This window comes from Micropterus salmoides, unplaced genomic scaffold, assembly GCF_014851395.1.
Source record: "Micropterus salmoides isolate LMB-PRFRI ecotype aquatic unplaced genomic scaffold, ASM1485139v1 Ms_hic_scaffold_5, whole genome shotgun sequence".
Classification (NCBI taxonomy): domain Eukaryota; kingdom Metazoa; phylum Chordata; class Actinopteri; order Centrarchiformes; family Centrarchidae; genus Micropterus; species Micropterus salmoides.
Genome location: NW_024044237.1, coordinates 27,331,457 through 27,346,368, shown reverse-complemented (window position 1 = coordinate 27,346,368; position 14,912 = coordinate 27,331,457). Strand labels below are relative to the sequence as shown.

The 14,912-nt window shown below is 40.2% G+C and overlaps 1 protein-coding gene across 5 annotated transcripts in view; it reads left to right on the top strand.

Annotated features, from left to right (window-relative positions):
- The window catches only part of fam13b (family with sequence similarity 13 member B), an 83,694-nt gene extending 68,999 nt beyond the window's left edge, over positions 1-14,695 (top strand). For 3 of the 5 annotated variants that reach the window (XM_038698821.1, XM_038698819.1, XM_038698820.1), the window contains 13 exons: positions 680-737; positions 990-1,119; positions 1,924-1,995; positions 2,643-2,904; positions 3,031-3,172; positions 3,461-3,542; positions 4,290-4,481; positions 5,793-6,007; positions 6,513-6,596; positions 6,707-6,802; positions 7,017-7,393; positions 9,457-9,558; positions 10,151-14,695. In XM_038698821.1, coding sequence (XP_038554749.1) covers positions 680-737; positions 990-1,119; positions 1,924-1,995; positions 2,643-2,904; positions 3,031-3,172; positions 3,461-3,542; positions 4,290-4,481; positions 5,793-6,007; positions 6,513-6,596; positions 6,707-6,802; positions 7,017-7,393; positions 9,457-9,558; positions 10,151-10,274 — 1,936 coding nt within the window. In that variant the 3' untranslated portion in view covers positions 10,275-14,695. The remainder of the gene's footprint in view (positions 1-679; positions 738-989; positions 1,120-1,923; positions 1,996-2,642; positions 2,905-3,030; positions 3,173-3,460; positions 3,543-4,289; positions 4,482-5,792; positions 6,008-6,512; positions 6,597-6,706; positions 6,803-7,016; positions 7,394-9,456; positions 9,559-10,150) is intronic. The other 2 variants (XM_038698823.1, XM_038698824.1) reach the window with 2 other exon arrangements.
- The last annotated feature ends 217 nt before the right edge of the window (positions 14,696-14,912 follow it).

Genomic DNA, 14,912 nt, shown 5'->3' with positions numbered 1-14,912 from the left:
GCTTCCAAGCAAGGTTAATGTACAATGGTTCATGTTGCTTGCATTGTTTCATTGTAAAATGGTTCATGCAGGAAAATGGGGAACATGTTTATCAGCAGGATAAAACAATCAATAGCAACAGTATAGATTTTAGTTGTAACAAATGTGAGATTTCCCAACAGTTGAAGCAGCAGTTTTGTGACTTTTTCCCACAAGAAATTATTCATCATGTGGAAACCCTTCTAGTTAGTGTGACTCTTCCTCAGCTGTTGTTCAGATCTGGTCAGACGCCAACAATGTCTCAGGAAGACTTCAAATAAAGTTGAAGGATTATGACTAAAATACTTTGGGATCTCCAACTTATCATCATTAAATTGTTCTGGGAAGAGTTGATTCAAAAATGGTTTTGATTTGCTCAAAATCAGATATGTCCCAGATCCATGAGGTCACTTGGCTTGCTGTTTGTTAACAGTAAGTGTTTGCAGTGGTATGCTCAAAGACTGGCCAGTACAGGAAAGAAAATACAGTTTTCTTATTTTATTTGAAAACAACAAAGCGGTTAAAAGGTTATGTCCCCTAACAATTAAAATGCACAGCTCAAGTTTAATGTGGTTGTAAAATCTGGAATATTTTGTTCACTTTACTTTGAGTCGTAATTATTTTTTCAAGCATGTTTTGTGTTTCTAATCTTTGTTTTCAGGCAGGACAGTGACCCCTGTGACACCATGGAGCAGACTCAGACCGACCCCATAAGCTGTGTAAGTAGCAATATGAGGGCGTATATCAGTGTATGTCTCATTGTACTAAAATAGTTTGTGATTCTTTTTTTGATGGAATGAATTACAAGCACAGCAGAGTAATTTTGGATCAGTTAAAAACAATAATACCTCACAATTTATGCTATACTTCTTTCTGTCTTCTACTCATTCTCATACTTTTATCTTCAATTATTTGTTTCCTTTTTCTTTCATCCCTCATTTTTTTGGTTCTTTTAATCTCTCTTCCTCCAGGACTCTCTTTCATGCCGCTGTGATCAGAACGCCAACACCAGTCAGACCAACAGAAACTACCTTTCGCCATGCCAACCAAACTCTGGCCATAACCCCCATCTCCAGCTCTTTCCTGACAACCACTGGGAAGGTAGATACCCACTTGTCTCAGTTTTCACAGCATGCATAATATACAATAAAAAAATAAAATGCTGAGTAGGAAAGCAGACCCAGAAAACATGTTTAAGTGAGAGGTAGGGCTGAATGATCAAAAAATCATTGTTTAATTAATTAATTAATTTTCACTGAAACAAATGACGATGATGTGACTTATGCTGGGGTCTGTGCCAAATCAGCATGATTTTGATAATATTTCAGTTAATTGTTCAGCCCCAGTGAGCAGAGTTTTTACCAACATGATCCCAAATTATATATATTTTCCAAGTTTGGTCAAATCCAGTTATTCTTCCATTTTTGTTCATGGGATAGAGTCATTTGTAGAGTTGTTGTTGTTGAAATGGCTCTAAACCATCTTTTCTGTCAGAACATAGTGGCTTAATCATGGTCAGTATAACATAAGAAATTCTTCCAAAATTTACCTAAATGTTATCACTAAACATGTAATTAAAATTACTTTCTGTGTGTCTCATGCATTTTTAAATGTTTCTCAAAGATCTTTGAATTAATCAAAATTTAGTTACATTCTGAGCTGTCATTCTCCTTCATTTCCCCGTTAATCCTGTCATATATTATGTATGGCTGAGGGAAAAATTTGATGTTCTGCATCATTTTGTTGTAATTAAACCCAACACACACGTGTGCTGAGTGAATGTTGGTGAGTGAAGTTATGAATGATGAATGACTTCAATGCTCCTCTTCTCTGCTATCTCTCTCCCTGTCCCTCCTACCTTTTCTTCTCTTCTTCCTCCCTATTGTCCTCCTTCCATCCAAACAGCATCACCCCCCTCCCATCTCCACCTCCCTCCCATAGATTTCTCATGTATGCACCTGCAAAAAGAAGGCCACGGTAAGTAGTTTCATATCTGCCCACACATCCACCGGTTTACCTATCCTTACTTTCATCCTTTCCCGTTTGTTTTTTTGTAAAAATTGTAGTTGCTTGTTGGTAGTACAGTACAGAAAACTTTATTCATATATTCTATTTTAAAATTAGCTTGAGTGATACTGATCATGAATAAATCCCTCCCTGCATGTGAAGCACTTCTTTCCATCATATTTGAAAACATAGCGGGACATTTTTCTTCTTATCTTTCCTCTTCCCTCTGGCTGCAGTGTGACTGGGCAGATTGATCCGGACACCTTCTCTCTCTAAATACATTTTTCCCCCGACTCTGCTTCTTATCTTTCTGACCCTCCTTCACAAGCTACTTCCCCCCTTGACTCCATTCGTTAGCATAGCGCTGACAGTCAAGACACCATTAATCAGGCAAAGATTGAGTCAGCAGGGTACCGAAGAAGAACATTAATTTGTTGTATCAGCTCAACAGCCCCCTTTCCAAGCAGCCCTTGTGTGGATCTTATTGATATGTACAGTACCTACCTCAAACTCTTGTTAGCTAGGGATTCAATTTGTTGTTCTTTCTCTCCCTGCTTTACTGACCTCCGTTAACTTGATCTGATCTCCTCTCTTTGTTTCTTTCCTTCTCTCTCCAGACCCCGTCCCGGCATTCAAATCCTGGCAGGACGACAATGAAAGTGGAGAGGCGCAGCTCTCCCCGCTGGCCGGTCGTATGGTTCCTCTCCCCCTACTGCACCTGGAGGAGGATGGCGAGGGGGAAGGAGGGCAAGATGCCTCCCCCTCTTCCCACTACCACGCTCACGTCCTGGCAAGACGCTTCCTCGACTTCGGAGCGCACGGTGCTCAGCGCTTCCTCCAGCAGGACCCGGACGCCACCTCGCCCACCAAAGCACAGAGGTACGATGAGGCGTAGACATCCAGCATTGCTACTAGATTCTGTTTATGGATTTTAATGGTCATTTTCTTCTGTTGCTTTATTTTGGTATTTTATTCATTTATAAGTGTGTATTCTGCCATCCCAAGGCCGCGCAGAGCATCTTTTGGCTCCAAAGAGGCAATGAGAGGCGGAGATTCGGTGACCCACCAGCTAACAAAAAAGCTTCAGCACCTGAAGAAGAAAATTAAGCAATTTGAAGAGCAGTTTGAGAAGGAGAGGAATTATAAGGTAAAAAATGTAAAGAGATTTTATTTGTTTTACTGTTTAGAAATTTTACTGCTCAATAATATGAACAAACTATTTTTTTAAAGTAAATAAAAAGCAAAATGGTTAAAAAAGTAAATCACAAACCCTGATAATTTAATATTTAACATTTAGCAAGACTTTGTCCAAGTATGTATATAAAAGCGTCAGCTAAGGACTTAAATTGCTGTTGTAAATTCTGCAGTATTGTCATGACCTTTTTAGTGAAACACTAACTCTTTCTCTGCCCTTTCTCTCCTCCTCTCTCTGCAGCCCTCTCATGGAGACAAGGCAGCTAACCCTAAAGTCCTCAAATGGATGACCGACCTCACCAAGATCCGCAGGCAGATTAAAGGTACCACTCGCTCTTTTTCCTGTGAATGTGCATTTGTGTGTATGTGTTGGGTTTAGAGTGTCTGCGTGCCATCCTGTTCCATGCTGGACAGCTTGACCCTCCCCACTCAAAAACTTTTGTAACAACATTGCATGTATGCTGGTCTAATAAACACACACACATGTGCAAACACAAACATGCCAGGGGTTGACGTGGCTCTCACATGCGTGGCTCCCACCCTTCCGTGTGCTGGTGCGTCCTTGTGAACCCACATTCATTACCTCTGCGGCGAATTCGGTAAGGTGAAACGGTGGATAAGACTTAAAGTTATACATAAATTGATTGCAGAATATTTGGAAATATGAAGGCACCCTGATAAAGAAATAATCCACACAATCTACTTTTTGATCAGAATTCAAATTGAAGCTTTTGATGTTTTTGGCAAGTGTGTTACTTGCCAGTAAGTGAGCCAAACTCGGGTATTAGAAAGTAAAATATGATTTATCTGATGTCTAGAAATAGTTTCCTACACTTTGACGTGTGTCTTCCCCTGTGCATCGTTTCACCATTCTGAACAAAACCCATGACACTCGTCCACCTTCTCTATGTGAGGTGACGGCTCTCCTCGGAGAACGCAGTGGTCGAAACATTTCTCTCTGTTTCAAATCAAAATTGAAAACAACAATAACGCGAGCACCCGTTCTCCACTTTCCTCCCTCCTCCTCCTACCGACCGATTGATTGATTGATTGACTGATGGGCCAACCAGGACGCCAGCACCACCTTTTACCCAGAAGCACGCTGAGGCACCAGGCTTTGCTCCATTCATACAGACGCCATCATGCCCCCACCTCCCCTTCCTCCTCCCCACCCTCCTCCTCTATCTGCTCACCTCCCCATCACACACTCACCCCCCCGCTCCACCCCTACTCAGGCCTGAGTTCTAGACCGTATCACCTCAGTAAGTACCAACCCCCTCAGTAAGTAGACAATACATAACACTACTGACAGTCACAATGAGGCAGCATTGTGAGGGCATCTTGCTTCTTTGTTTTGGTGTATTTCCTGTTGAAACTGCATGCTGGGACAGGACATCTAACTCTTTCCATCTGGAGTGAAGTAACATGAGGAAGAGAAAGGCATTTTATTTTTTAATGGGGGTGTTTATTGATAAATAAATGTATGCTTAGGCATTGATTATTAGTTTTTATTTCATTGTGACCAAAACTGGACTCTAAAACTTTATACAGTGACCGTTATTCCAATGTAACCACATAGGGGGAAGTGCTGTGCGCATGTATAAAAAAATAAAATATTGTTTTCTGTTATTAATCTTTAAATACCTGAAATTTTTAAACAGTGTATAATGTTCTTACAAGGAAACAACAGCACAATATAAATACAGTCATGTTTTGCAAACCAAAACTGTGTATGCTTTGGCACAGGGTAAGTTAATACACTTGAATAGGATCATTGCAGAGTTAGGTGACCCTTTATCTTGAGAAATTACAATATCCAGCAGCAATACGTCTGTCAGACTGACTCGGGGGCTGTTGAATGTCTAGATGCTGTTCAGGAAAAGGTTTTTGCCTGTTTTGTTGAAAGGGTGCGGTGTTGTGTTTTTGTGTGTTGAATCGAAGCATGTTTGTCTTCCTCCTCATATATTGTAATTTGCTGACTTAAACCACTGCAGCTGTCTGTCAGGCTCCTGCATATCTGATAGTCCAGTAAAAGATGTCTTATGTGTCTGAAGACTTAAAGGTGACCTATTATACTGCATTTCTAGCCATATATTGTAGTTCCATGACTCCTATGGTAGCTTTGCATGATTCAAAGTTCAAAAAAATTATTTTCTATCTTATACTGGCCCCTCATTACAGCTCTGTCTGAAAAAAAGCTGTAGATGCTGTTGTGTCTCTTATGATCTTATATAGAGGTATGGAGCCGAGAGTAGAAAACACTGTTGAAACCGGAGCGTTCACAACAGGGGGAATCTGAGGTTTTCGCTCACAGAAATTTATTTTAAATACATTTACCTCATTACTTGAAGCTTTGGCCACGTTTAACATGAACATCCGACATTGTAACATTAAAGATATGACAGAAAATATGGAAAAGCATAATAGGTCACCTTTAAGTGTTTCTCCCCATTCTCTCTTTCTGCAGCACTGTTCTTGTCCTGGTTCGTTCTTTTGTACTTTACCCTATCAACTCCATTTCTTCCCTCCCCCCCACCTCTCTTTTTGTCATCGCTGTATTTGTTCTTCCCCAGATGCCAAACACCGTGCAGAGAGCGAACTCGGACCCCAGACTCGTCCTCGGAGCAACACCTTGCCCAAGAGCTTCGGCTCCACGCTGGACCAAGGAGAATATGACACAGCAGGGGAGGTCAAGGGTCAGCATCCCACCAGGGAGGAAACACTAGAGCTGATCCAGCACAGGGTCAAAGGGAAGCGGCAGGAGGACGGCTGGCCTGATGACATAAAGGTTAGCAGCAGTTTTGTTTGTTTTTTTGCCTTGCAACTGTGAACAGAAGAAGCATTATGAGAAGAAGAAGTTTTTTTTGTTTGTTTTGAGAAACAAGTGATAGATTTTACATGATACATGATGTATCATTTTGAGGTAAGTAATCCTCCATTTAATGCATTTAAAAATGGAATGGTAATTAAATGCAAACAAATTCAGATCATATAGGCATACAAATAGACCCTATACAGAAGAGACAAATGGGGAAATTTGTATTTTTGTTACTACAACACAAACAACATTTAACAACAACAAGTATTTTAGTATATTAGATTGGGCATAAACTGTGTAGCAAATATACATGAGTAATGATTGTTTTATCCGTTTGACCTGGTTGTATTGCATAAGATGTCACATCGTCAGTTCTCATCTCATTGATGCAAACACGGGGACTGTGGCAGGTCACAGCTGTGCAACAGTCTCTCTCTACAGTATCACTATTACATAATGATTTGCCTCTGTGTAGAAGATGACTAAGGAGCAGTTGTCCTCTGAGAAGACGGTTCTTCAGAAGAACCTGCTGCACTACGAGGGCCTGCATGGTCGACCAGTAAGTTACAGATATCCTAAATCCTGCCTGGATTTCATTTTTTCTGTGAAGCTGTGTTGAAACACTCATTTCAACTTTTTCTAACCAGTTTCTCTCTCTTTGTCTCTCAGGTGACCAGAGAGGAGCGTCTGGTGGTGAAGCCTCTCTACGATCGCTACAGATTGGTCAAACAGATGCTCACCAGAGTCAGCATCACACCTGTCACAGTACGTACACATAAACACATCATTACATATAGTACACTGTTTGCAACATACTCACTAATTCGAAGTTAGTAGTAGTAAAGCATACAGAAATCAGTATACTGTTTTTATATAATACTTACTGTGCTGTTTATTAGCTAAAGGTAATTCAGTCTAATCCAACAGCCCTATAATAAATCGTACCTCTCCCGCATTAACCTCCCCTCTCTCTCCCCAGGTTTCTCCCTCCAGTAAGAGGCGAAGTCAGACCCTCCAGCCAATCATTGAGGGTGAAACCGCTCATTTCTGGGAGGAGATCAAAGAAGAAGAGGAGGACGAGCGGAAAGAAGGTGGAGAAGAAGAAGAGAGGGAGGAGGAGAGGGAGGAGGAGGAAGAGGAGGAGGAGGAAGAGGAAGAGGGAGAGAGCAGCGGTGGGGAGATGCAGAGCTCTGAGGTCATCATGGCCGTTGACCTTGTGACCCCGACTGACGGACCAGTGAGGAGCCAGAACCAACCTGATAGACAGAGCGACTGTCCAATGAGAGACAAACTGGAGGAGGGGTCAGGGAAGCTGGCAATGGACCTGCGGCTGTCCAGCTCTAACGCCTCGTCCATGTAGGAACACACACACACACTTAATATATATCCTCTTTACACTTCCTGTAAAGCGAATACTTGTTTCACATATACAAGTTGTTTTGTTTACATGTTTACATTCCAGTAGTTTTCTACCTGCATCTAATTTTTATAATTGTGCCTTTTCTTTGACTAACTTCGCACATCCTAAAGCTTTTCTCCATTCTTAGTCTCTCCCCTTCCATTTGACTTAGTTCATCTGTGTTGTCTGGTTTGGACAAATAGGTCATCAAAGTGAAATGACTCACGATGACTCCTCATTAATTGTCTAGTCAATAGATAATTGGCCATTATTACACTTGTTGAATTTCTTCAGAAGACAATAACATAATTGTTCTTTATTAAGCACAAGCTAACTCGATGGCAACCCACAGCCTCAGAAATGCAGACAAACTGACCTGCAGACGTTCAGTTAGTTCTAATAGCTAATCCATGAGGCTACATTCTGTGTTTGCTACAGTATGTTCTAGACCAGGGGTCGGCAACCTTTTCTGTGATGAGAGGCAATATACAAAGATGAAGAGATCCACTGTGCCAGCATCATTAATGCACATGTCATTTATTTTTAATTTATGCATTGATAGTTAGCCAGATTTTAATTGACGTTTGACCTTGTTAATAATGTGCATGTATTAGCGGGGGTGGCGATGGTGCAATGGGCAATGGATAAGACTATGCCTTTGGTGTGAGAGACCTGGGTTCAATGACCCATCCACCATTGTGTCCCTGAGCAAGACACTTAACTCCTAGTTGCTCCAGAGGCGTGCGACCTCTGACGTGTATAGCAATTGTAAGTTGCTTTGGATAAAAGCGTCCGCTAAATGAATAAATGTAATGTAATGTTACCTCGCACAGACTTCACTCGGTTAAAAACTTGGTAGCCTATGACGTTACAGTCGGTGTGTTTACCTGAGGTGTAGGCCTCTTGTGTGTCTGAGTGTGGGGAGAAGAGAATTCCGAGGAGCGAATGTTTGTGGTGATTAAAACCTGCTTTCACATAGAGGTATTATGTGAAAAATTATTTTATTTGCCGTGGGTTGGGGTTTTACAATCACGATGCCTGCTCAACCATCGACCATGGATGATGGCATCGTCTATTGGCCCAACCCTACATCTGACTAAAACGTCCATTTATTCCTGTAGGAGTCAGGTGATTAGTGCTGCAACTAATGATTATTTTCATTATCGGTTAGTCTGTTGATCATTTTCACGATTAACTGATTAGTTGTTTGGTCCACAAAATGTTGAAAAATGTTGATCAAAGCCCAGTTGACGGCCTCAAATGTTTTGTTTTGTCCACAAGCCAACGATATGCAGTTTACTATCAGAGGACAAAAGAAGCCAGAAAATCTTTACAGTTAAGCTGAAATTAGTGCATTTTGACTTTTTTCTTAAAATTACTCAAAACGATTAATCGATTATCAAAATAGTTGGCGAATAATTTAATAGTTGACAGCTAATCGTTGCACCTCTACAGGTGATTGACCATAAGCAGAGCCAACATAATGCATATTGTGTTTACAATAATGGATGATCCAGCTCGGCTATTTTCTTTTTTTAACTGTATTAACTAATGTGGAACAGGGAAAAAGCTCCGATTATCTCCAGCTTTGCTAACTGTGCGACACCAGCAGGAATAATGTGAGACGGAAAGAAAACAGGTTTTTATCTGCCGAGTTTGTAATCTGGTTAACGTGTCACCAAGCTCGTAGCTCACACACACACACACACACACACACACACACACACACACACACACCTCTATCCTTTATCAGCTCAGGTTTGTACATCCCGATCTTGTACCGGGACGTGATCCTGACAGCTGATCCCTAATGCCACCACACTTCACTTCCTACTCACAGTAACCTCACTTCCTGCCCTCCTTTTCCCTGTGGACTAGATTCTTAATTTATGGGTCAAGATCCAAATGGTTGCTGTTGAATAAATACATTAAGTGTTTTTGTGCTGATGAGACTCCTAACTGTAGTAATGTTATTAGTTAGTATCACGGCAGAGCATGTAACTGTGTTATCATCCTCCAGGCCAGAGCTGCTGGAACAGCTATGGAAGGCCAGAGCAGAGAAGAAGAAGCTGAGGAAGACCATTCGAGAGTTTGAGGAGGATTTTTATCAGCGTAATGGAAGGTAGGTCGAAGACACAGTCACTCACATGCGCACAGAAACAAAATCCAGACTGTCAGCATAATGATATATAATGATATCTATTTACATGTTTTAACCGTGCTTTATCCAAAAAGGTTAACTATCTATCTCTAATCACACCCACTTGCAGATTCAAAATTCTAGATTAGAAGACACATCCTATATATCTTTGAAGATAATATCACAGATTAGGTAGACACAGTGCCTTCAGTGCCTGCTGTAACATGGCTAGAAACCTGTCCCAACATGTAGGACATGAAAACATGGTCAGGAGGGAGGAGTAAGCAAACAATCTTCTGGTATCAGGAATGTGATGTGATGTGATTGAAAGCATCACTGAACATGTCAGAACAGTATAATACTGGAGGAAGCTGATAAATTATTTTGTTTCAGTAAAACAGCCTCCAAACAGGCCCGCAGAGAGGTTCAGTTTGCTCAATGATAGTTTATCTGTAGCTGCTGGGAGTAGGGAAAGTAAGCTTGTGTCAGTTGGAGGACAACGCGGGAGACTTTTTCAGGACATGACAATAAAAAATAAAAATGTATTCTCCTCCATCTACCTCCACTGCTGTAGAAATGTTCAAAAGGAGGACCGGGTGCCGATGCTGGAGGAGTACAGGGAGTACAAGAGGATCAAGGCCAAGCTCCGCCTCCTGGAGGTTCTCATCAGCAAACAGGATTCCTCCAAATCCATCTAGACCCGTCTTCCTCAGACGCCCGCTGTCACCACACACACATCAGCTCTCATCACTGCTGACGTCATCATACCTTGAAGAGTTTAACAAACACTCCAACCAGCAACAGCAACCACATCACGTGACTTCCCAGGAAGTCGAGACACTCAGTCAGACTTCATGACCACCACTTGTGCGTGCTGCATTTATGTTGTGGAGAAAACTAAATCAGAGTGACTTGCTGGTTCAGAGTTACAGTGTACTTTGGATGCGTTCATGAGGTCAAATACTGAACGTTAAAATCAATATGTAATAATTTAACTTGCAGTTATAACGTGGTAACATTTCCAGTAACCTTTTTTGAGGGACTTTTAGTCAAACTGTTCGACTAGCACTGGTCACACACAACCCTAAAGACTGCAGCTATGTGCACATTGGTTGTTGTTGGAGCAGTATTAAGATTTGGGATGGGACTTTCTTCTGACCAGTAAAAAATTGCAAGTAAGTAGTAAATCAAAAGAACATGATCACTTTGTTGTGGCATCTAAAAATGTCAAATGGTTTTTAATACTTAAATCATTCTAATTGGCCAAATCTTTGCGAGTCTTCTGACAAAAAAAGTAAAGATGAATGTGCTAAAATAACTTTTAGCTGCTTTGTTTAGTTCCTGGCAGTTCGGTTTTGGGACTGTTCTGTAGAAAACCCCCTATTAGTGAGTGATATGCGTAGAAGCATTAAAAATCTTTGCAAAAATGTTCATTATCAAATCATATTCATTTGATAAATACATGATTGTCTGTTTGACTACTAGCAGTGTCTTTGTTGGTGATTTCAGAATTCAGTAATGTGGACATTACAGTCTGAGATTAATTAAGTGCTTTTAAAAAGGTGACGCAAGATGTGCATTTTTACAGCCATTTTCCCATGACATGAATGCAGCACCAAAATCACTCCTGTCAGCCACAACTGATCCCTGCTGCCTCGTGTGACTGCATATCGTTTAAAAAACCATGGAGAAAAAGGAATCCTCATTACAGTTTGTTTTCATCATCATCATCATCATCATCATCCCACAAAGACTTTGCTATTCTGTTATCGTGTCTCAGTTCCCCATCGTCTAAGAAAAATCAAACAGACTTTGACTTTTTGATTTCAGGAACTTTTCTTTTGTCGATCTTTGTTCTTCGTGTTGTTTTTTTCCCTTCATGCTGAGGAATCTTATTGGACAGCTCGAGGACTGGTATTTTAGACACTTGTTTCTTTGGGACGTTGCACTATGTGACAAGTCCCTCTTTCGCCTTGCTTCAGGGAGTCACAAGTTCTCAGAAGTGGCCTCCTTGGCACGAGGCGGTTGGTTATTTTATTCTGTCAAGAAAACTCATCTAACATCCTGGATGCTTCACCTTCTGACTGATTTTTAAAATTCATTCACCAGTTTAAAAACAAGTTAATGCGTGTATTCTTGTTAAAGTGTATTCATGTTTGTGAGACACTGTTGTTCACGTTTTTCTTGAAAGACAAAAGGATGTGTGTTGTATTCCAAGGAAAAAGTCATTTGTTTTAACTCTTGGAGCTGTTGTGAAAGACAGATTCTGATTTTCCTTTTCATTTATTTCTATTCAGCATTTTCTTTCCTATTTTGGTAGTATTTGTCAGCAGGATGTACACTAAGTTGGCTTACAGTGCTTAGCTGTACTTCTCCTTCACGGAGTAACTCAGAACTTCGTTTCCCATGAGCCTCTTGCAGAAAACCGCTGCTGTTAAGAGTTTTGACGTCATGTCATGATTTTGATATTTCCGACTGCACTTGAATGCAGCATTTGACTCAAGATGCTCATAGAAAACAGTCCTTCTCGGATTAGGAGATTTTATCTTGTAGATGGTTGTTGCAAAAGTCATCTGGAAATTTCTGTTGACTTTTTACTTGTCCAGTTTGCTGCAGGTGGACAAGGTAGATTCTGAAAGATGGGTGATAAATGCTGAGGAGAGGAGCCAGTATCTGGTCCACCTTGCTACTGCTTCTCTGAAGCGAGCATGTTGGCTACAGGCAGTGGTAGTTTGAACGAGTTTGCAAGTATCAGCGCAGTCTCCTGAATGTCAGTGCCGACGCAGTTGCTGTGCAGCTGATGCGACTGAACAACTGTGATGCATCTCTGTTGGTCCTTGGTTGAAGTCTGATTGTAGCTTTACAGGCTGTACTGAATTGATGAGGCAACAACTCCGTCTGTGGTAAACTGAAATTTCTTCCCAACTGATGAGTCAGTGCCGAGGGTCTGATAGCATGTAGCATGATTTACAGCCAACAAAAAACGTTCTCAGCTGTTTGTCTTTGTTCAGATCCGCAGTCCCAGTGGAGTTGCATTTCCTGCTGGCAGGTAAAATGAGGTGAGGAGGAGAGAGTTTGAGGTTTGATACATGCCAACGAGCTTGTCATCTTCATATTTCTTTGTGGAGGTCACGTTGTCTTGTATCAGACAGGAGTCCAGATGTCACAGTGTGATTTGAAATGTGGGACAAAGAAATTTACAACTGTCGCTGAATTTTGGCTTTAGCTGGTAAGTTTTGTAAACCGGCTGTTTTGGCAGGCAAAGTTCTATTATCAGAACCTCTGGTAAAGTGGCTCGTTACTTGTGAGATGTTTAAGACAGATAAGACAACGTAGTACTTTTATTAGCTGTACAGATGTAAATGTACCTGCCAGAATCAAAGTTAATGGCCACCTTTTGTCTGTCAGTGGACGGCAGGTGTGATGGTTTGAAATCAAAGTTTTGTATAAGTCAAGGGTAGAACTTTTTGTGTTTGTGAGTGCTTGTGAAGAATATGTGGGGGAGGGTGATGTGTGTTCGTCAGGACCGTAAAACTTGGAGGTTTGATGTAAAAAGATGTTATTTGCACAGCATTCACAGAATGCAGCCCTTTTGTGTTTTTTCATTTGTATTTCTAAAAATGAAGCACTACTTCTATACAAATATAACTATATACTGTACATAAATTAAGAAAACACCCGAAGGAATGAATGTCAGAAATGTTTAAATTATTTCAAACATTATGTTTGGCCCCCTTTGGTTCATTATGTTTGTGATGCCCTGAGTATGTGTTTTTTTTTATTATTATTATAAAATGTTGCTATTACTATCATAACCATTATTTTGTGTGATAATGACAGTAATACTAATCCTTTTTACTCAAACTGTAAAACCAGCTGTAGAAGTTAGTCTGGCACTGTGTGTGGCTATTCAAACATGAACCTGCTCTGTTTTCTGATTTCTTTTGTTGCTCTGTGTAATATAAGCTAATATAGAAGCAGTACTGTAGTGAGCTTGCATGGCAAAAGAACATAATAATATGAATAACATGATGTATTGTTTCTATGATTTGTGCCATGAAGCAGCAGCAATAATAAAAGTTTGCGTGGAGGGTTTACAGTATCGGGTCATCATGGGTAACGCTGGGTGCAATCGAATTTGTGTGTGAATTTGAGGTACAATATTACTTTTTTTAGTGTAATTGTTTTCAGCTTGACACACACATTGTCTCACACAGACTCTGCTTAGACGGTGTGTTTTTACCACTGTTGTCTGCATAATGTTCATGTTGGCGCTGCTGAAAAACCAAAATAAAATTTAAAACAGAAGGTGAACAGGGATTGAAAAGCCAATGACAGATGTGTAATATCTGATAACATTCCAGTTTTTATCATCATTCAGAAAGTGGAAACAATCTATCGTCAATCTCTGAGTGGCTTTCTTTTGAGTGTTTATCATCTTTTTCAGTTAAAGTGAACAAGTTGATTTGTTTGGGCGCCTCAGTTTGTTAAAAATCAACTTTGTTTCTCCATTGTGCCTGCAACAGAGTGGTAAAATTCACATGTGGTTCATACGTTGTAAACTGTAAACGTATTCTGTCTCTGCCGGTGTACAGTATGTTTCATCCCACACTCGCCCATCCAACATGCATGGTTGTTTCACACACCTGGAATTCACAGCAGAAGTCACTGTCAAAGATGTCTCGCAGGTCATCCGCTCCTCCTGGAAATGTTGAAAAAATGATCAGTTTTTTTGGTCAAAATGGCAATAGACAACAAAATATATATTTTACTAATCTGAAAAGGATTTTTGAGTAAAGGGTTTTTGAATCTTTAAAATTTAAAGGACAAATTCTTGTGTTGCTTACTGGTGTGATCAAGAAAGTCAGATACTTCGACATCTTTGATGGTGAATGTTTTTGCTCTGAATCCCTTTAAGCAGAGAGGTTTCTTTGCTTCCTCCAGGTTGTCTACATGTGATACTGTGTTTTATCACACCGATATAGTGTATGTATCTATAAATGTTTTCTTACTTTGTGAATGCTTTTTTCTGTTTCTTCATTAACAAAAAAGGATGAGAAAATACAATCAGTAACAGACATTTACACATGAAAATAAAATTTACAAGCTTGCCACATCAGTTTTCTTGCTTCTTGAGTAGAATGACCTAAAGTAAACTGTGAAAGAGGTATACATCCTATATAAATAATGTAGCTATAGCCATATAAAAAAATCATTTCTAAATCAATGAGCTGCCATTTTTACTTTACAATTATAGCCAAATATGTTTAAAAAAAGAAAAACATTGATACGTGATAAATGGTAGGCTATGTTCTTAAACAAACTGATGATGTAGG